At 45.7% G+C, this 23,339-nt stretch overlaps 1 protein-coding gene across 2 annotated transcripts in view; it reads right to left on the reverse strand.

Moving 5' to 3' along the window:
- Positions 1–23,153, reverse strand: part of PBX1 (PBX homeobox 1) — a 299,046-nt gene extending 275,893 nt beyond the window's left edge. For both annotated transcript variants that reach the window (XM_058700010.1, XM_058700006.1), the window contains exons 1-3: positions 22,737–23,153; positions 22,244–22,534; positions 19,031–19,104 (exon numbers count right to left, since the gene is read on the reverse strand). In XM_058700010.1, coding sequence (XP_058555993.1) covers positions 19,031–19,104; positions 22,244–22,434 — 265 coding nt within the window. In that variant the 5' untranslated portion in view covers positions 22,435–22,534; positions 22,737–23,153. The remainder of the gene's footprint in view (positions 1–19,030; positions 19,105–22,243; positions 22,535–22,736) is intronic.
- Positions 23,154–23,339: the final 186 nt, after the last annotated feature.

The raw sequence follows: 23,339 nt of genomic DNA on the forward strand, positions 1-23,339 counted from the left end.
GATGGGCTGGAATCTGAGCCACCCACTAGAGAAACAACTACCCTGCCTACTTCGCCTACCTACACAACCCCGGGAAGGTTGTGTCTGGCCAGTTTCCTACATCTGATCATCACTTGTCTTTACACGGTTTCTCATGTCTCGTCTCGCACACTCTCCCCCAACCCCCGTTCACCCCACGATACCCCGAGCACCCTTCACCCCTCCAAGTCCCACATCATAACTCGGAAAACCCAGACTCAGAGGAGCCATTCAAGAAATGCCCCCGTTTGGTAACAAGCTGATTCCAACCAGAACCTCTTTGTGTCCAAACATGGGATTCGGAGCACTTCACGCGAGGGACCCAGGCAAACGGAAGATGTCTTCTTCTCAGACACATCACAGAAGCGCCCACAGAATACTCAGAAACGAGCGCGTTCACAGCAGATAGTAGCAATTTTGGAAATAATTTTTTAAGAGGCTCAGTCTGAAAATATAAGTAAGTCCAATTTAGATTTAGATGAATTATCTGGGACTCCTTTTTTCTTCTTTCCTTCAACCAGTATTTGTAGAGCATCCTGTATTATATACGTACATATACATGTATGTGTGTGTGCGTGTGTGTGTGTGTGTGTGTGTGTGTGTGAAGCACTGTGCTAGCATGGCTCACTAGTTTACCATCTAGGAGGAGAAGCTTACAAGCTTAGAGAAAACTGGCATCATCTTTTTTTCTGGAAACAGCCAAGAGCGCGCTGTGGGCGAAGCACTAGGCTACATTTAGGTCACCTTCACGGCCCTGCTCAATGCTGCCCTGAAGCCCTCTCTTGGTTTTCTCCCAGTGGTAAGCAATTTGAGGATTAGATCCTGTCTCGCCTCGCCCATTCCAGACACCCTCTGCTTTTCAAAAGTTCCCGTTGAGTTACTTCAACTTTGACGAAACACCTACACTCGTTCCTGTTTTTGCAAACTGAAAGAAACCCAAAGAGGACTTTTGCTTTTGCGGAGAAAAAAGGCAAAAGACGATTGATTTGCAGTGAGGGTTACTTACATGAGGCAGGGCGCACCCGGCCAGCGAGGAGTGCCACCCAGCTCCTTCCTGGGACCCACACTCATCTGGGACTCTGACCTGTGTCTGTGAGCACGTGAGCTGTGTCTCCACGTATCTTGTGCATCCCCCTAGCAACAGGTGTCCTAAGGTATCAGAAAAGCCTAAGAGAGTCTGGGAACGCTCAAAACTTTTTTTCCATATAAACTGATGGTAATCGTTTCTTTGCTTTACGCCATTTCGGCTTATGAAAGGTTTCACAGGTCATTCTACCTTCGGACAGAGGGGAACCCGTATGCCTAGCTTAGACGTGGTTGATACATGTTTTTAAACAGAAGGAAGAAAAAGAGACGGGAAGGGAAGCAAGCAGGTAAAAAGTCTCTCTTATTAGTATAGTAATGAATGTCTAAAAACTAATAACACCAATTTTTTAAAAAAGCCAGATGTGGCAGCCATTTGCTCTTCCAACTCTTTTTTTTTTTAATTTTTTTTTAACATTTATTTATTTTCGAGACAGAGAGAGACAGAGCATGAACGGGGGAGAGTCAGAGAGAGAGGGAGACACAGAATCTGAAACAGGCTCCAGGCTCTGAGCCATCAGCCCAGAGCCTGATGTGGGGCTCGAACTCACGAACCGTGAGATCATGACCTGAGCCGAAGTCGGACGCTTAACCGACTGAGCCACCCAGGCACCCCCCAACTCTTTATTTCGTAAGTATGTCCCAAGGATGCTTTGTTCTTCCAGCCTCAGGACCCATGTTTTCTCTGCAAGCCAGTCACAGGGATGGCAGTGGTGGCCACCACTCCAGCCACCCGGTGGGGGATGGAACCACAGAGTCTCCCCACCAAGGCTGCCTGGTCAAGTCAGGAAGTGGGGCCCCACTCCCCGCCCCCAGGTTCCACCCAACCCCCACCCACCCCAATCATGGAGACCTGGGGTTCAGGGAGGTTGGGTTAGTCAGCCCAGGAATAGGACCCTGTTTCCTAAAAGGGAATGGAAATGAGAAAGCAAATCTTCGAGACAATCTCCTCGGTCAGGAAACTCTCGGATGCCCTCATCATTGCCGTTTCTGCCTGCCTCTCCTGGCTTAAAGACCCACACACAAACTCCAAGGGGAAAAACCAGCTGTACCGAGACTGTATTTTAAGCAACTGTATACTCCATTCCATAAAAGAGAAAATGCTCATGCCTCTATTACATAGCACTTATCCAGCCAAACTCCAATGTACCTATTAAGATGTACCTATTCCCAGACGACCATAAGTAGCCTCGAGGGCAGGAGCTTTTGATTGATCCCTCTTTTTAGCAGTACTCATTGAATGTTAATAAATGGATTTATCTCCTTTTTGGATAAACAGATAAAACAGGATTTCAATTCAATAAATATCAACTGAGTATCTACTGTCTGCTGGTCGTATAAGTCCCGATCATTATTTTCCAGAAATTCATTAGTCTAATGAGGGATTCAGATCATAAACCAATAATTATAATAAAACCTATTGAGTGCGGTGGGAGGCATTCTATACAAAGGGCTATGGTAAGATATGAAATATGTTTATCATGCTGTAGAGGACAACATCTATCACATTATTTAGCATCCTCCTATTATGAACTATGGGAGAAATTTTGCAGGAAGTCAAATTCTGATTCATTTTCAATACCAAATGCCTTGACACTTGAAACTGATCCTGTTTCCCTTTTTGCTTTTGCTGCCAGGGAGCAGAGAGTTAAATCTTAACCAGCTCTCTAGGATCTGGACTCCATAGGGTTCTAGACTAGTTTGATCCACAGTCAGAAGCTATTTCCTTACCAGCAAAAGGACTGGGAAGTCTACAATGAGAAAGGATCGTCATGCATGCAATTTTACACACTAACAGTCCCCTGCACTTTATTTTCTACCATAATTTTCTCTTCTATTTTCCTCATTTATTTAGTAAATCTCTTCATTTTGCTTATCCTTTTTGGTAAAGTGCTTGAGTTCCTCTTTGAAATGATATGAGCAATACATAAATAAGTAAGATCCATAACGGGTTCTGTTGCAAAAATAGGAGACAATTTCATCCCTGAGTATGTAATCATCCACAAGAAATGAAAAATTTGTACAGCCATAAGGAAAATGACAGGAAGGAAATATAAGCACGGGAGAGGGGCGGGTGGGTGCTTATAATAGATAGCAAGCTAGGATAGTAAAATTAAAGGTGAATTTTTCTTTTCTAAAATTTTCTTTATTAAGGTCTTCCTGGTATTAAAACATTTCCTAAACAATAAATTTAAACAGGGGATACACCGGGGCCCTGAAGTGGCTCAGTAGGTTGAGCGTCTGACTTCGGCTCAGGTCATGATCTGCGGTTCATGGGTTCAAGCCCCACCACAGGCTCTGTGCTGACGGCTCAGAGCCTGGAGCCTGCTTCCGATTCTGTGTCTCCCTCTCTCTCTGCCCCTCCCCTACTCACGCTCTCTCATTCTCTCTCTCAAAATAAATAAACATTTACAAAAAATTTTTTTAAAGAAATAATAAACATGGGCTATGCCAAATTCTTTCTTTTTTCCTTAAACACCTGGGCAATGTGAAGATACTAAGCTTTGCAAGAGTCACTGTCACCAGGATTTTGCCTCCACGCAGGTCCTTTTTTTTTTTTCTTTTAAAGTTAATTGACTTTTTTTTTAAGTTTATTTATTTATTTTTAAAGTTTTGCTAGGCAAAGTTCTCCCATAGTTCATAATAACAAGATTCTTTGAGAGAGAGAGCGAGAGAGAGAGAGATGGTGGGGGAGGGAGAAATGGGGGGGGAGAGAGATGGGGGGAGAAAGACATAGGGGGGAGAGACAGAGGGGGGACAGGGAGGTGGGGGGGAGAGAGACGGAGGAGGGAGAGGGAGGTGGAGGGGGGAGAGAGACAGAGGGGGGAGAGAGACGGTGGGGAGAGAGACAGAGGGCAGGGGGAGAGAGACAGAGGGTGGGGAGAGAGACGGTGGAAGGGAGAGAGACGAAGGGGGGAAGGGGGAGAGCGAGGTGGAGGGGGACAGGGAGGTGGAGCGGGGAGAGAAATGGAGGGGGGAGAGAAACAGAGGGGGAGAGACGGGGCGGGGGGGGGAGAGGGAGGTAGAGGATGTGAAGCGGGCTCCGAGCTGTCAGCACAGAGCCCCACACAGGGCTCAAACTCACAAACCGTGAGATCATGACCTGAGCCAAAGGCGGACACTCAACCGACCGACCGAGCCACTCAGGCGCCCCTCCAACCAGGTCCTTTACACCAGGCTGCTCCGGGGCCACCCCACTCCTTGGAACACAGTTGTCCCCTCCTGAAAACTGAGAACATGCACTTCTCAAAACAAAGGGGCGGCTTCATTCCCACGAGTGGCTTTGTGGCTGGACACAGGAGACTTTCTGGTCTCACCAGTGCAACTTTCAGCTGCACCACTTAGAATCACCTGAGCGCCCGGGGGCCTGGAGTATGGCCACAAACGGGGGAGGCAGGACAGAAGGGACAGCAGAACCAAGAAGGGTGTGCAAGAACGAGGCACTGTGCCCTGCTTTATGCTCCTGTCAAAAACCCCAGGCTTCTGAGAAGGAACCAGAAAAGGTGATATACACCGAAGAGGGACAGTCAAGCTGTAGACCACCTATGAAAATAAGTCATGCTCATTGCCTGAAAGAAATCAGGAAGATTCTAAAAAGATAACAGGCAGAGGCCTAATAAAAATCAGGGAATAGGCCCAAGGAGAATTTTGGACTTATCTCCTTTTACTTATGTTTTACAGTCAACCACAGCCAAGAGATAATTAAATTTATGTACCTGAGAAACAGGACCAGAGATGGGTAGAGCCAAGCTATTTGTTTTTTGGACAACTAAGTAGGATTCCACAGGATTTTTCTTGGAAGAATCACAATTTAAAGGGCTGTCACTCAACAGGAATGCATATTTCTGCAGAAAAATCCACATTTCGTACAACTTTTTGAGGACCACCCGTCCCAAGTGAGCCTCTCGTTAAGTTGTGTGACTTTAAGGAAGTTCATTAAACTCTCTGCACCTGTTTCTTCATCTTACAAACGGGGGTAATAATGGTAGCTCTGTGTGTAATTAAGTGTTCCGGGCACATTACCTATTATTACCTCCGGACAGAACTCCCTGCTCCACAGGGAGGTGAGGGAGCGTCAACTTCTGCTGACATTTCCAATTCGGCTTCATCCAGAGATGACCCATCATCCTGCCCTTCCCCAGGCCTTCGGGTCACTCGGACAGGGTAAACAGCAACAGCTTCAACCATCCACACGGCCTGCCCCCCTTCCTCGGCCGACAGCCAGGACAGACAGACCGTGCGTCTGTGGGTTCTGAGAGCCGGAGGAGCCTCCGGGGGCTGGCCTGTCCCAGCACCTGCACTGAACAAGCTCCTGGACCAGTTTGATCCAAAGAGACAAGGAGCTATTTCCTTACGAGCGGAGCGGCTGCGCAGACCACGATGAGAAAGCCATCACCAGAGTCCCAGAAACCTTAAGGAGACAGGGGGTCTAATGGCACATGGCCTCAAAGAGCATTAAGTTAACCCAGTGTCTCCTACCAGCAGGGAGGGAGAGGAAGAAAGAAGGTAGCTGTGGAGGGAAGGGGATGCATGTGAAAGATGAATCTAACCATGAAAATTTAATTTGTTAAAATAATGACTAGAGAATGACAGATAACACACAAATTGTCTACATGCATTTATTGAATACATAATAAATGTGTGTATGAATATATATAACTATATATGTGCACCATGATAAAAATTAATTCCAGCTTCTAGAAGCATCACTGTTTGTCTCCCTGCTGGCAAGAACCCTGGAGCACAGAGGTAAATTTCACACTTCCTCTCCGCACTCTCTCAACACAGACCGTGTAGCTTAAACTACCCAGGTGAGCAAATGTCACAGAATGCCTATTCAGCGGGTGGTAAATTTCAGCCATCCCAGGGAAATGCCAAGTGGTCTCAGGTCACAAGTTTGGCAAATAGCAATTTGGGGGTGCGGGGGAGGCCCCGGTCGAGGCACGGAACGGGTCAAAAGAGAGAGTGGAGGGGAGAAGGCAAAGCAAATGAAACTGGGCGACAAGATTTAGGGAAAGGCAAGGCCAGATGCGCAAACTCGGGACGCAGAACATTTCTCAGGCTGCCTACACGAAACACAGCAGCCTCTGAAGCAAAGAAAGCACGCTTCTACACGTACTGCCCAGAAGCGTTCCTGAACTCTCATCCAGAATGACCTTGACAGTCACACTCCTGGCCCCAAGGAACACATCCTATCCTGGGCACAGGACTTTCGGGGCAAGTCAGCTGCCTATGCTACAAAGATCCTGACCACGATTCAGGGCCCCCCCCCCCCCCATTGGGCTGGGAGCTCCTGGACGGTTAAGGGCCACAACTTGCACATTTGTATTTCTTCTAGGTCTCACATAATGTCCCACACAAGAAGTTTCCTAAGTATTTGCCCAAGGAACCAGTGGTCCAAAGTAGGGTACAAACTCTGCAAATTACATCACGTCCTCCAGTAGGTCTAAACTGAAAATGTGTAACAGGCATTGAAAAACTAAATCCAACCAGGACGGGTCTGCATTTTTAACTTTTTCACTATCCAACCCATGGGACCTAAGAGTCTTCCCCCAACATCTCCAGAACCCACAGCGTTCAAAAATATCTGGCCAGACTTACTGAAAAACAATTAGGCTTCCATAACCTCCACTCAGGAAGGGCACCAGTCAGAAGGTGACATTACAGGTGAGGGATCTTGATAAGACCACCCATCTTTGCACACTTACGCCCACGTGGAGGCCGCCAGGGAGATGCTTTCCTCTTTAGGGTAAGCTTCGAGGAAGCGAATCCACGGCAGCAGTTACCAAGATATCTGAGCCCGAACCCCCTAGGAGGGGAGGAATCCGTACAGTAAATGAGTAGGAGGATGTGGGTGTCCCAATCAGGAGCAGAAGGAAGCAACTGTTTTCACTCTCCACTGTTACCACTGCCGGTTTGAGCGTCGCTACTCCTATATTTGAGCTGCAATGTCCGTCACAAGCAGAAAGAGCACACCAACTCTCAGCCTACCCAACAGCCCCTTCCAACATCTCCCCCGGAGTTAACCCGGACCAGAAACCCCTGCTGTGAAATTAATAATGGGCCTGGTAGTTGGTGGATCAGAGACTGGGCTGGTGCAATTCATAGAATTAATTCACGGATTTGGGAAGTAATGAGGGAATTCAACCTTTCCGACTTCTAGTTCTCCCATGTGCATTCAATGGAAAGTTTCTGGAGGGTCTATTGCAGGACCCGGGGGTTGCTCTGCGGGGCTGTAACGGAGCAATAATAGGAAAGCACAAGAATCCGTTTAAGAATAATAATCACACATCAAGAACATCTTTCCTAGTGTAACTTTCTAAGAAGAAAAATAAAGTAATACGGCTTAGGCATGAGCATGATGACAGCCCCTTCCTGCCTCGGCTCCAGTAGGCTGGGGGGCTGGGGGGGGGGGGGGGGGAGGGGAGCAATTCCGTGTATGTACAGGCGGGGGCGGCGGGCAAACTCCCAAATCACTTTTCTCTTTGCTTAAGACTCCCGTGAAAGACCAGACGCCTCGCCATATAAGAAAGTAGGTATGTCTGAAGGCCCCAAACCTTCTTCAAGTGTTCAAGGAATCAGACCTCCCTTAACAAATGTCAGGGCCGTTTAGGGTCCATCAAGGTTCTCTGGGTTAAAAATCCCCCCAGGGGAGGGTGCCGTGCTCCCAGCAAGGGCTGAGAGACAAAGGAGACACCAGGGCTCCTGCAGCACCTTCCGGAGGGTGGTGTGTGATTTCATTTCACGCGCACAAAGCACCGACGGGAACGGTTAAGGACGGAGAGGAAACGACACCGGGCCAACGGAGAAAAGACGCTGCAGATCAACACGCGTGCGTGGGAGCGCGCACACTCTCAGCCACGTGCTCGCACGCCGCCCTCTGCGTGGCACCCCTGCACGCAAAGCCACCGCCGCCGAGGCCTGCAGGCCTCGGGCACGTCGCACACCCGGCGCCCGGAAAGCGCGGGAGCCCCGCTCCCCGGGGCCAGGCCTCGTGCCCTCCAGCACCCTCACCGCCCCTCCCCACCCTGGGGCTCCGACGCCCCGAGACAGCGAGCAAGCGGCCTGACCCGGTGCGGGGGGGGGGGGGGTGGGGGGGTGGGGGGGGGTGGGGGGATGTGCAATGAAGGGTGGGGTGTGCGAAGAAGGACGCGTGGCGCCCGAGGGGGTGGGGGGCGGGGTCACCTCCAGCCACCTTCTCGGGGCCCCAGGGCGCGGAGGGGGGGTGGGGGGAGAGGCCGCTGGAGGCACGCCCCCGCCCCCACTGCGAGAACCCCCGGGCCGCCCCGCGTCCGCAGGGAGCCACCGCCCCTCGCGCGCCGCGGGTGGCCCGCCGACCGGCTTGTCCCCGCGGCGGCCCCGCATTTCCCTAAGTTCCCAAAGTTTTCCGCCGCCGCGCATCCCCCTCAACTCCTTGCAGACGACTCCGCCTTGCCGCGCACCACCTGGCGTGCGCGAGCCGCCCTCGCCCTCCTGTCGGGGCGGCGGCGACGGTCCCCCCCCCCCCCAACACTGCGGGCCGCTCACCTGGCCGCAGGCCCCGGCGTCCCCCCCCACCCCACCCCCGCCGGGACCCAGTGCTCGCGCGCGCCCCCGCCCGCACCCGCCCCGGGCCTCGCCGTCGCCGGGGCTGCGGGGTCACGGCCACCCGCGCACGCAGGCCGCACAAAGGAAAAGCCAGGCCTCGGCTGCCGCCGCTTTGTTGTGAAGTGTCTCCTAACGTCGCCAGGGCGCGAGGCCCCGGAGCCCCCCGCGTGCAGGCTCCGCAGGAAGGCGACGCCGTGCACACCCTCCCACCCGGAGAGCAGAGCGGGCCTCGCGGAGGGCGGGGAGGCCGGGCTCCTCGTTAGGGTCCCCGAGAGGCTTCCTTTGTTAGGGACAAAAGAGAAATGCAAACTTTCCATTCGATTAACAATGAGGATTACAAGGAGGATTCTCCTCCGGGGACGCACTGGGGCTCAAATCACCCGCAGCCCTCGCTGCCCTCGGAGAGACGCCCGCCTGCCCTCCCTCCCGGGCCTGCCTTCGCAGGCCACTAGGTAAACTTATTCCGTTGACCTACTGGCAGATTCAACCCGGTCTCAAAGCACAACAGACACAGAACTTCACGCACACACACATACACACACACATACACACACACACACACACACACACACACACACACCTGCGGGCCGCACTTCGTCTTAGGGACAGCCAAACATCTTTCTAAATACCCTCACTTTAAGTCTCCAGAAGCCCCCCCAGAAGGGTGGGTGGGAAACAGGCCTTGTTTCAGCGTTTCAGCTGAGGCAAACGGGAAACAAGGAACTCTGCACAATTCCAGGGTGAAAGGCAAACCCAAGTTTCCCCGACTTTTTCCTCTGGGCTGCGCCGTGTGAACTTGCACAGGTATACTGCCCTTCCAATCCTGCAACCACAAATCTTCGTGTTTTCCAAAAAGCAGTCTCCAGCCTAGAATCCAACAGCTAGCTACAAACAGAAAGGATGCAGAAGAACCATTATTTGCTTTCGGTCATGGAGTCTACAAGGTGGATTAAACCGGGGAGGCCTCCAACGGGCCTTGTAAATGTGATGCTAAATACTTCAATTAAAAAAAAAAATCACTATTTTTTTTTCCTCTCCCGGTTTGCATTCTCCAATTCAACTTGACTGATGGAGGTAGCTTTAACACCACCATAACCACTTTTATATGACTGTCTAGAAAAGGGACGAGGAGTCAAAGGATAAATTAAAACTGCAGTAATGAAAAAGAATTTTATAAGTGATCCACCTGCCTTCCATCCAAGTCTTGGGCAGGACTCATGTTGAGGCTCATGATCCATGGCAGCTCCCTAGAGTTGCCCATTCCATGGATGTGGAAACCTGAGACTAAGAGGTTAAATGACATTCTTAAAATAACACACTTTGGAGGCAGTCAGCAGTGCACCTCAGAACTCCTGACCCTGACTCCGGGTCCTGCAAACTTTGTCACACCATGGACTCCTCTGGACTTGTCCCTTGTATTCTAACTGTGGGAAACAAGATGGCGGCTTCCACCTACTCATTCTCTTGTGGGGAACATTTAAGATGTTGTTAAGGATATGGAAACAAATCATAAAACAATAAGTTATGAAAAGAAAAAAGTAAAAAAAAAAAAAAAAAAAAAGGAGATAGTGATGAACCACCTCATCCTAGTTCTATGCCAAAAAAGAAAACAAAACAAAAGTTTATGCCAAAACAACCACTCCTTGGCCAAGCTGACCAATACGGAAGACCCGAGCCACATGTAAACCCTGAGCACTTAAGTATGCCTAGTCCACACTGAAGACGTGCTGTAAATATAATATACACAATGGGTTTCAAAGTCTTAGTACAAAAGAAAACATAAAATGGCTCATTAATAATTTTATGTTGATCACATGTTGAAATATTTTAGAGATTTGGATTTAAAAGTCTATTTCTTAAAATTAATTTCACCTCTCTCTTTTTTTTACTCCCTTTAACGAGCCACTAGAAAATTCAAAACATTACATTTAAGGGGCGCCAGGGTGGCTCAGTCGGTTAGGTGTCCAGCTCTTGATTTCAACTGGGGTCATGGTCGAGCAGTTTGTGGGTTCGAGCCCCCCATCAGACTCTGCACTGACAGCATGGAGCCTGCTTGGGATTCTCTCTCTCTCCCTCTCCTTCTCTCTCTCTGTCTCTGCCCCTCCCCTGCTCTCTCTCTCAAAATAAATAAACATTAAAAAATTATATTTGAAATTACCTATGTGTTTACCAGACAGCACTGTTTTATGGGATTCCTTTTCAAGAACTCAAGGACTGAAGGAGGAAAGTGCAGATATGCTGGGATACCTTCTGTTGAGATTTGCCCAAGAGTCTTTTCCCCTCTTATACAGACAACCATTCAAAGCACGTAAATGCAGCAGGCGTCAGGAGGCATTTTGGTGAGCCTCTAAAACTCCTGGACCAACCTGCTGGAAAACCCAACCTGAACAGAGCCAAACTCATGAGTAGGGTGGTCAACACTCTGCCATGCGGTTTTGGAAAAAACAAAACCCAAAAAACAGTAGTTGAGCACACTCACTAGACTATATGCTTTGTATTATTGTGTTTAGTCCCCCAAATTACCCCACTAATATTATTATCTTTACAGTATAGGTGAGGAAATTGAAGCTCTGTTACATCAAATAACTTATTAATATTACACACCAAGCTAGGAATGGAATCCAGGGTGGTTTGCCTCGAAGTCCTGGCTTTCCCTATCATACTAGACTGCTATTCAAAAAATTGCCCAATCTCTTTTGCTAATTTCTCCCTTTCCAGGAACCCCACACCTGAAATTCCAACAGTAGAGATTCATTCCTTTGACTTAAATTTATCAAAAACAATTTTTTTTAGAGTAGGTGTCGATGATCAAAGAAGACAAAAAATACAGAACCCTAAACATGGAGGCAAAGAAGAGATCACTAATTGGAGGAAAAGGTTGAAAACAATGGAAGGCCGGGGGTGCTAGAGACAAAAGGTGGTGTCATTTACAATATGACTTAAGAACACAACACATGTTATGGGACTCCATTTATGTGAAATGCCCAGAAGAGACAAATCCCTAGAGGCAGAGGTTAGCAATTTCTAGGGGCTAGGCAAAGGGAGAAATCTGAACTGATTGGTCATAGGTACTGGGTTTTTTGGTAAGTGATGAACAAGGATCTAAATTTAGGTTCTGCTGGTTGTACGATTTTGTAAATATACTAAATCACTGAACTGTATAGTTAACATGGGTGAATTTCATGGTACATGAAGTATATTTCAAGATGACTATCAGGGGCGCCTCGCTGGCTCAGTCGGTAGAGCCTGTGACTCTCTACCTCGGGGTCATGAGTTCAGCTGCCTCGTTGGGCACAGAGTTTGCTTTAAAAAAAAAAAAAAGAAAACCATTTAAAAAGAATAAAAAAGAATAAAACCTACAATGCATCCAGGCTGTCATTATGATAAAGATAAAATTTTTCCTAAATAAGAAACATATTAGGAAGTCAGGAAAAGATCCTTGTTACCCTAACCTCACTTTATGTTACTCTTCCTACTTTCAAACTTTGTAAATTGAATGGATGGGTCCACGTGTTTTCAGAGAGAAAATATTTTTAACTATAAATACATAATATCTCTAGTTGCTGGTGCTAAGAAAACACAGTCACTAATATATGCAATCTTAGTTTTTCAGGTAGTTGTTGTCCAGTTTGTGGATAACTAAAAACCTCTGTCTTTGTTCCTACTCATTCTTTCCCCCTTTTCTTCCAACCTAGTCCCAGCCTTTTGGCCAGATAGAGCTAATTCTCGCTTTAAGAGAACAGCAAGAGAAACAAAAGAAAGCAAATCTTAAATTCAGCAATTTTTGTCTCTTTTCAGCATAGAGTCACAGAGTCTTGGAATTGGCTTGGTCTTTAGGGACCATCTGGTGCAAGCCTCTCTTTTTCATAGAAGAAAACAGGGCCAGAAATAATAAAAGCTAACAGTTATTGACTGCTTACGCCAGGCACTGTAATTTACATGTATTACCTCATTTCGTCCTCACCACACCCCTCTGTGATAGGTATCATCAGTATCTCCTTTTTATAGATGAGGAAAATGAAACACAGAGAGGTATAGTAACTTGAAAAAGGTCACAGAGCTAAAAAGTAAGAGATGTGGGATACAAATGCAGAGACCAAGTCCTTAACCACTACTGTTAGAGTTTCTCCTACAATTCTTTAAGCAATTTTTTGCCTATCATCGTACAACTGTTTAGTGGTAGGTCCAGAATTAATACAGGTGCAGGGCACCCATCCTCATAACCACTTAATGACAAGAGGGTCAGTGCCACATGTAGCTGAATCTATGAGCTCAATCCAAACGGATGATTTTTTTTTTTTTTACCTACTGCAATCTTGATTTCCACCAATAATTGAGAGATTGAAACATAGCTGTCAGTGGTAAGAAGACCTTCCGGGAAGTCACTACTGACCTTATTCTGCCATAAAGGGAGATCGTTTTTATAATCTTATGACCATCTATACCTGCACTTTTTTTTTTCTGGAAATCACTCTGCCAAGTTCTGAGAAGTGACACCTCTCAGATACACATGGAGCCATAGATTCAACCAGAGAATTCTCCCCATGAGAGACGACCAACCACCCGTTACATAATTACGGACTGGTAGATACGCTCCTATGGCCTGAAAGGGTTAACACAGTGACATCCTATGAAATGGGACAGGATATGGGTCCCGACATAATTTATTACAGAAAACACAGCATCTTTTATTTATACAGCCCAGGGAACTCAAAGCACTTTGCAAACAACTCATTAATCCTTCCCTTATTTTTTTTTATCAGTTACTGTGTCCCTTACAGCTGGCCACACCACCTCAGGTAAGGGACAGGGGTGGAGCCAGAATTATCATATTCCTCTCACCCAGGGACAAATGGCAGTGCAGATGGACCGGGTGGCTCTCAGGGTCTGGCGAAAGTGAAGAAGAGCAGTCTTTGGGAGCTGGATCGAGGACACGACCTCGGTCATGTGGTGTTGTGTATATATATATATATATTCGTATACACACACACACACACATATATAAAATGAGTTGTTTTAATATATGAAAAGGGAAAGGAATGAAGTCTATTTGGATTCACCTCCCCAAGTTCAAAACATAACAGCCTCCATCTAAAAGGGGTTTAAAACCAAAATTAAGGCTAAGTTTTCCTAAGGCATGAGTGGAAACCGTGTCTCCAAAGAAGCTGGGGTTATGCTTTAAATTAAACTGAAGGGGCGCCTGGGTGGCTCAGTCGGTTAAGCGTCTGACTTCAGCTCAGGTCATGATCTCACGGTCCGTGAGTTCGAGCCCTGCATCGGGCTCTGTGCTGACAGCTCAGAGCCTGGAGCCTGCTTCCGATTCTGTGTCTCCCTCTCTCTCTGCCCCTCCCCTGTTCATGCTCTGTCTCTGTCTCAAAAATAAATTAAACTGAAAATGCTGTCCTATTTAAATATGTTCAGTATTTAAGTGTTGGTTTGTTTGCTTGTTTGGGGGTATTTCTGTAATTGTGCCAACAACAACAACCAAAAGTTCATGGGCGTCAGTAGAAGGCAGGGGAGAGCATGTGAGCTGCCTTGCACCAGCAGAAAGCTCAAAGCACAGCCAGGCACTACGCCCCCTCCCAGCACCACCCAACTGGGAACCCACAGCCTCACTCACCCCCCCCAGCTCCTGACAGCCACGTCCCTGGGTCTGTGAACCCTCTTCCAAACCCTCTCTCAGTTCCCTTAACTTACATCTGCTCCCCAATCCTCACAGGCGCCCTGACTGTCAGAAGCGACCCCAAACTTTCAAAACATTCGTGAGGACAGGTCTGCCCCCCATGTGCTTTGCACCCCTCCTTCGTACCTCTCCAATGCCAGAATTTATCAACTCTACTTCTAAGAATGGATCGCACTAAAGTGACTGGAGAGAAGGGATACTTCCCATCAGTCAGTGTTGCACGTCTATATACAACTTACGACCAGATTATGATGAACCGTGTATTGTCGAATCACATTACTTCTGCCCAGCTCACTGCTGGACCTGGATGGGAGTGTTCAAGCAAAGCTGGTTTGTAACTTCCCTTCCCTCGCACCCCCCCCCCCCACTTTTCCCTCTCAGCCCCTTCCACAAAAAAAAAAAAAAAAAAGACAGAAAAAAAAGAAAAGAAAAGACCTAACGCTTGAACTTTGTGATCAGCAAGAAAAAGTTTTTTGCATTTGCCCGCTATGGGTGAACTTCCATGAAGTCACTCCTGCCACCACGACCCCAAAAGGAATCTGAGCAGAGGCAGCTCTAAATTGTCTAAAGTTATTTCACTCCTGCTCGGCTCAAGGCCTCATACCATCAGAATTATTCCCCTGCTGGATACAGTGTCGCTGCATCCTGCCCCTCTCCTACTTATACAAACACACACACACACACACACACACGCACGCGCGCGCACACACACACACACACACACACACACACACACACTATTCTCTAATGCTCTAAATAAGAGAAGACTACCAGTCCCATAATATAACTGCTGTATTAGAAAGAAGCGGCAGGCAAGAATAAGGGAGCGTGTCAAAAGTGAAATACAGTAGTAGACTTAAACACACACACACACACACACACACACACACACACAGATCTATGATGGGGGTGTTAATTGAACACAGAGAAAAAAGAAAAGAGAGAACAAAAGGTTGGTAAGGAAGCAAAAAAAAAAAAAAGAAAAAGAAAAAAAAAGCCTAATTTTTTTTAACCTCCTTCAGTGATTTGATTTAACTTCAGCGCAGATAATTCACAGAGGAAAATCGGCTGGAAATGCCATATATAGCCATTATGTTCTAAAATTAAAAACTATTCACAACAATTACCGCTCTTCATTGCTATCTATAAATATTCTCCCTAGTAAATGGCACCCAGTATTTTTGGGGTGTTTTCCTAATTTTTCAACCTGCGTGAATTTTGACACTAAAGTAAAAAAAAAAAAATCAGAAGACATTTGATATTATATGCAAGATCTTTTTAAGAAACACAGTGTGTTTGACTTTTTTTTCTCCTGTTCCATCGCATCACCCCCCCCATCCCTACATATATGCCTAGGTAAAAGCCAGCCTTTTGCTACTATGTCAGAAGACAAGGAATATTTCCTTAAACACAAAAGAAAATAAGATATTAAATGGCCCAAAAGTCGATATTAAATCCCTCTGATCCCAGAAGGAGACAGCAGATAAAAGCCACTTGTGAGATACACATTGCTATGGGTCTCGACACGGGTTTCCTTGCTGTTGTTTTTGAGATTTGCCGCCCGGAGCGTTCTGCAGGCCTTCTTTTTTCTTAGCATTTATTTTTAAAAAGCAAAAGGGTATCAAAATAAAAACTCACCCACACTCTGAAGCAAGAAGACACATGGTGTTTTTTTTTTTTTTTTTAATATCCTCACAGTAATTTCTGACTTAAATACCCATCAATCAACTGTAATTTAGACGGTGCTGCCTACTTCGGGTGCTGTGCGCATGTTTCTCTCGAGTTGCAAAAGGTGGGGAAGACAACCTTCCCCACTTAGTTCTGAGCTTTCGCACTGAAATCGTGAGCAAAAACAAAAACAAAGTAAAAGCAGTAAATGAAAGCCATTACCGCTGCTCCCCTCGGCGTCCAGTCTTCCTCCTAAAGGCCTAGGTGAGCCGAATGTGGGAACTTCGCGAGCGAATAAACAAGCAAGCCCACCCTGAGCCCAGTAACCTCTGCAGTGCTTGGGACGGAAGCTCAAAAATGCTCATTCGAGGCCAGGGGGCTGGGAAGAAACAATAGGGAAAGTCCCATAACAATGAAGGAATGCATAGGAACTGACCCTCCAACAGATCTGCCTACCAGCCCTGGATCCAGAGGGAGGGAAGAAAAAAAAAAAAACAAAAAACCAAACTCCTGCAACTTTACACACTTTACCAGACGCATCGACCGCATGGGAGATACACTGGCACAGAGACGGGGATTTGGGCAAATCCTGAGCGCCGGGGGAATCATGCTTCAGAGTCAAAGGCTTCTGTTCCACACACCAGTTGTCTATCTCCCCACCTTTAACACAGAACACTCAGCATTCCAGGAGATGTTTCTTCCTTCCCCTCACTCCTTCTAACATACAAGTTGAAGAGAAACAAGGAGGAAAGCTTTTTTTTTTCCCTTTCTTTTTTTTTTTTAAAAACTTTCACCCATGGGTGCCCTCTCAATCCCAACCTCTATCACGCGTGTGTGCGTGCGCACATGTATATTTCCCCTTTAACACAGGGGCAGGGATCCTTATCTTCTCAATCTACAGTACTTCATAAACTATTTTTTAAATATATTATTCTAAAGACAACACACCGAAACTGAACTTAGATTTTTAAAAATCTCCAAACAGCAATTCATCAATTGACAGGAAATTTTAAAAGCAAAATATACAGTCCAACGATAGATTACACCTTTCAAGCGTTATTTTTGACCGATACCCCTGCTTCCTATCACCATAGTTTAGCCAATATGAATAAGGAACAAACTCTTTAACCCACACCAGAACCGGATCTCTATTCACACCCATCCACTTTGATCTACTGCCTTGGTAGGTTTTAATTAGAAGGCTAGAATTAAACACTTTGACCACAATATACATTCAAGTGCCCCGATGGGCTTCCTTTCCATAAATATCTGATAAAGTGTCTTCCAAAATTGAGTCGCTTTAGCCTGGATTATCAAATATGCCTTTATGTCTTGATTCTGTATTTGATGAATCAAGACGGGCAGGAAAGCGTACTAGGTTAGAAGCAGATTTCAACAAACCAAAAATTCAAAGTAAATAAGCATTGGAGATCAAAAAAGAAAATGAGAAGGTAGAAAAAAGGAGAGGAAAAAAATCTATATACATACACTCAGGTTTCCTGCCCTGGCTAATAGGGAAAAAAAAGCTAAAAAGTGTGACAAACTGGAAGGGCTCTTTGATATTTGTATGCAGAATTCATAAATCTCTTAAGAGGTGTTTCACAGCTAAAATAATGTAATTATCAGCTTTGCAGTAAGGTTAGGTTTTGGCAAGGCAACCTGAAAAGTCTTGAAGGTCTGAACATTACTGCTCAGGTGCTTTGTCTGGAATGTTGTGCACAACACAAATAACATTCAACAAAGGAGCTGCTTACTAATTTCACATAGATTTCAAGACCCAAGTAATTACATATTCGATCAACGGTCACATCTTGAAACTATTTATTCTTTTAAAAGAGAAACACAGAGAGCTTTCAAAAAGAAAGCCACCCTGGGTGCCCTCCCCCCCACCCCTCTTTTTTATGTGTAACTATCAATGTATATCAACCGGGCATGCAATCATATTTATTGTCACTTTCATTCATGTCATGCCCTTGCTTATATGGTTTAGATATGAATTATTGACTGTTACACTCCTTGTTGTAAAAAATAAATAAATAAATAGGAAGGCAGGTACTTTGCACTGCTCTGAAGCAAGCAAGTCAGAGGCCAGCAGAAGCTCCCGCTTTATATAACCACCCCTCGTTCCTCATCATTATGCTCTAGTTTCAGATTGCCTTCTCAACTCTCTCTTTTTACAAGGGAGAGATTCAGCCACTTTGGAAAATTAAGGATTAAGATAAACAAACAAGAGGATGTTGCTAAATGTCCTTCCCAGAGCATCTGTTGTTTAAGAACACCTCTGATTGATGACTGCTATTTTTTAATTGTTGCTTTAAAATTTAAATGCCCTCCTGGGATGTGTTATAAGTGTGTTAGTCCATGAGAGGAGGTCTAGAAAGTAGAAAAGCAACAGAATGAGTGATCTCATGGCATTATATTCTCCTAAACCCAACGCTTCCCCCTGCTATGAAATCACAGGGCACTCAAATACCGATAACCTGACGTTGTATAGCGCTTTCCACAAAGGTATTTGACAACCACCACTGCTGAGAAACCTCTAGCCTGCTCCTTTGTACCATTACAAGAAAAAAAGGAAAGGAAACTTTAAACAGCTTAGCCCCCATGCCCAACTCCAAAAACACTAGGGTTTTAAATATGGGCCAAAATACATTCCTTCAGGAAACAGACTTTTACTTTCATATTTTTCCCCCAAAGGCACATCATTCTATCAATTTCCCTTCAGAACCTCTCTTCTAGCCCCAGTTTCAAAGAGGCTGGTAACAGAGTTAAGGAAAATAAACCAGTAATGCTTGGTAATAACTGTCAAGGAAACTTGGTGCTTTCTTTCCCAGGAAGCAGGGCTACTAGGACTCCCTATTGGAATACGCGATCCATCTTGAGAGTACTTTTATTCTGAAATTTTAATATTTAAATAATGGGTTTGTGATTGCTGGCTAAGTGAGTCAACTGGCCAAAGAAAACGCTTAAATGTTGAAATCTCATTCCTACCTGTTTTTTCTTTGATTTCACACAACACATTAAACAAGGCAGGCTTCATTCTGTGGCAGTTTAAAGCATGTTTTCTGCAAGAAAGAAACAACATAATGGCTTAGGTGGACTTTCAGAATCAAACTGCTGATAATGCACAGGGGGAAAAATCTGAACATTTAGCCAAAATTATATACCACGCATAACTCTGTGGCATGCTTCGATTGTTTTATGACTTAATATACAGAGTCCGGCCATAGAAAAGGAAATAATGTTAATTAGCTGAGAGAGAGTAGGGATTTAACTACAGAACAGAACTAACCTAAATTATGCCCATTTAGGCAGAGTTAGTTTTTTTTTTTAATAGTTTAATCAAAGTGGAATTCTTAAACCAATAATCCTATATCCAGGGCAATGAATACGGCAAAGCTAAACGCATAGGATAACAGTTTTCTATAATCTATGCAACCACCACAGCCTAGGAGCTGTCTGCCTCTTAGTCTGTGTGTGTGTTTTCAAATTTAATTCATCCATGTGTTCGAATTCATTCCGCAGATGCCCCTGTATTCTCATAAACACAAGATGCTTGAAAGGTCTTCTGAGTAGAACTGTCAATTTATAAAATTTCAGTCCCCAAGTTAAAGAGTATGGAAATGCATTGCCAGGGGGCAAACATACCCATATGGGGAATAAATTCATTTCTCTGTGTTCACATTATGCCTCTTGTGCACACGCCGCTTATTTGCAGGTGTTGAAATTCAATTATTTACAATTAGGACCTTGCACCCATTGGGGAAAAAATAAATACAATTCTGCCTTTTAGATTAGTGATTTACCTGGTTCTGGTGTGCGTGTGTATTCTGAATGCACTTGAGGAACAAAACAATACCTTTCCCTTTATTTTACTATGGAAGCACTTAGCAGAAGGATATTGTTTTGGAAACAAAATACTGATCATATCAGCTATCAGTTAAAGGAATTCTGTTTACAAACTGAAATTAATGTGTAAAGACAAATGGAAGCCCCTGGCACCCCAGACACATGCAATTCTTTTTTAATTCTTGCGAAAGTTAAAAAAAAAAAATGGACACACATCCTCATGAAGAGCAGTAACCAGAAGCAGGCTCTCTATACTGTGAGTAGAGTTACATTGTTTGAACAAAAAGAAAGCTCAATGGTGCCCGAGTTCTCATGGGGGGGGGGGGGTGAGAAAAAAAGGTACAAAATACTTTATTGTATCAAAGACCTCTTTGAGGGCCTTTTAAAATAGTTTTCATTAATTGCATTCTTACATATAGGCCCAAATGGAAAAACAAACCAACAAGACTAATAACAACAAAAGCCCCAGACGGCTTTCCAGAAATACTACATTTCCACAGCACATCAATGGGGTTAGAGACAGAGAACAGATTTCCCCATCCCAAAATGTGGGTCTAATCTCTCTCAGCATCTAGGCCACTATCAGGGGAGACCCGCCAAGCCTCGGCTGTCCTCAGCTGTACAAAAAGGGAGTACTGATCGTACGTGAGGAAAGTGGGAAGTCTCCAGCCTTCCCGGCCCCTTGCCACTTCACAAACTTGTTATTAAACCAGTTTATTGGTATGTCTGAGTTTCTTCTTCTGCAACAATGTAATGGAGAAATCTGTTCCAATTCAAAAAGAGATTGCCAGTGGGAAAAATCTTCCACTTTGCTGTAATTATTAGCTTCTCTAAAGATAATACAATTGGAAGAGAGCACCGATTAATTTTTGAAAACTTTCCCCCATTTAAAAAAAAATTAAGCACAGTTCCTGGCTTCGAACATTTCTAAGTTTTCCACACTCAGTACTTCTGAGTTTACGTGTTGCATGTGCCTGCAGCTAAAATAAGGGTGTAATTCATAACATCCACGCTTTTAACCGCTTCGGCTCATTTTCTCAACTCAAATTCCTTATTCCCATAAGACGAAAATACATATAATGTCTTTTCCACATAACTGAGTCATTTGGGGTATAGGAATTGTGTACATATTAAAAAAACAACAACTACTTCTGAGATTTCACAAAGCAGGGTAATTAACAGTAAAGACATATGTGGTCATTAGATTTTTTTAAATTCTTCTTTTCGAGATCGGCCTTGGGCAAGCTGTTTCTGGGTTGCCATTGACTCTACATTTTGTTTTGGAAGAGAATTTACTGTAAAATCCTGGAGTGTTGAACTGTCTACCTGGCAATGGATTAACTTGAGAAGCTACACAGCTTCTTTATTGTGTTTCCTTAATAAAGACCTTCCTGTCCTACAGTACTGAAAATACATGAAATTCACACATGCCTTCATTTCTATTTCTGTGCATTCTAAGTGGTCCTGAAAAAAGCATGGGAAAAAGATCATGCTTGATTTTTGTCCCCCCACCCCCTTTTTTAAAGGACCATACATTCTGTGCCACAGAGCGTTGGTAAAGTGACTCAAATTAAGAGACAATAAAGTTAAACTGAATATCTGAGTCTCCTGAAACTAACCAATATGCCTCAAAGCAAAATCATGTTTTCCTTCTTTCCATTAGCTTTTTTCTGAAACAGAATCAAATGAATGCAAAATATTTTTTGGATAGTTGACAAGTACTGACAAAGAATTAATCTGGTTTTTTTTTTTAATTTTATTTTAAGGGGGCAGAAAGAAGGAAAAGCTCAAAATTAATTTTGGAGGGGCACATCAAGAAAGAAAAGCCAAAGTCTCTGAATTAGGTGAGGAGTCACTAAATTTGCAAATAAAGTGTTATTGGGGCATTTTATTTTGTAATGTTACGGAGTCCCTCAACAAGAAGGCATGGAATGCTGTCCAAAACTTGTCAATTCTGCTCTCTCTGATACTTTTTTAAAGCAGTAAAAAGTGCCGAGGGCCGCTTTTGGATCCGTTGGCAGTATTTTCGGCGTGCCTGAGTGTTTGTGTGGACATATATGAATATCTCTATATTCACACACACACGCAAACACACATACACACACACACACACACACACACACACACACACACACACACACACACACAGAGCCACATCTCGGCATGGGCGATTACACTTTCGATAACAACGCTCCTTCCAATTTTACTCCTCCGCCATGTAGTTGCTCGTCAAAATGGGAAAAGAAATAACATTTAAAAAGAAAGCGCTGTGCTGATTCGGTTCCCATTGTTTCCCCCTGCGAGAGGGAGAAAAACAAAAAACCCCAAGAAAGGAAAAGAAAACCTCCATCTCACCTGGCCTGCGCCTCATCCAAACTCTGGTCTGTGATGGTCATAATTTGCTGTAAAATGTCTCCAATGTCCTGCTTCCTCCCGCCCTCCCCCTCGGTCCCTCCGGCCCCATCCTGCAAGTGCTGGGACAGGCCGGGGTGTCCGGCCATCCCGACCCCAGCATGGGAATGCATCAGCCTGGGCTGCTCGTCCATCTCCAAAGGCAACAGCAGCCCCCGGCTCTTCCTCTTCTGCTCCTCGGCTCGGCTCCTGGGCAGCACCAAGGCTTTTTATCCTTCAAGCTGGCTTCAGATCCTTTTCAGGATAAACAGGGAAGGGGGGAAAAAAGAAGACCAGAAGAAAAAAAAAAAAAAATCCCTTTGCCTCTTTTAGAGGCTGGTGGGAGGATGGGGAGTGGGGAGGGGGAGGGGGGCGTGAAGGGGTTGCGGGGTGAGGGTGGGGATAAGGGCTGGTGGGGAAGGGTGTTGACTCCAAAAAAGCAAGAAAAATAAACCACCTTCCCACTTGACGAAAAGAAATCAGAGCTGGCTTTTGGTTTTTCAGTCCGGTCTCCTTTGCAAGGCAGAAATGGGCTCCCGGCGCTTAAATCTGTGGCTTAATCCTTTTGCAAATATGCATTGATCGGGAGAAAGGAGAGGAAGGCAGGGGGATTGCAATGCAAACTTTCCCCCCCACCCCCGCTGCCCCCCACCCCCACTCCGGGCCAGAGTGATCTCAAAGGGGGTGGGCTGTTGCAAAAGCCAGATCTCCCCCGGCCGCGGCGGCAGGCAGAGCACAGGCTCTCTCCTCCTCCGTGTCTCTGCAAACTCCGGCAGCCCCGTCAGCCTCCTGCTTTTGTTTAGCTCAGGCTCAGGACTCCAGAAACACACACAGAAAAACCACAGCCTGCGAGGAGGAGGAGGAGGAGGAGAAGGAGGAGGAGGAGGACGAGAAGGAGGAGAGGGGAGGGGGCGGGGAAGCCGGGAGGCGGGGGAGAGAAGGAGGGAGGAGGGCGCGCAGGCCCCGCCCCCCCGCCCTGATTGGCCGTCGGCGGGAAGACGGGCCCTCCTCCCCCTGCTCGCCTCCCCGCACCTCCCCTCGGCCTCCTTCGGCTCCTCCT

Source organism: Neofelis nebulosa, chromosome 15 (assembly GCF_028018385.1).
Source record: "Neofelis nebulosa isolate mNeoNeb1 chromosome 15, mNeoNeb1.pri, whole genome shotgun sequence".
NCBI lineage: Eukaryota > Metazoa > Chordata > Mammalia > Carnivora > Felidae > Neofelis > Neofelis nebulosa.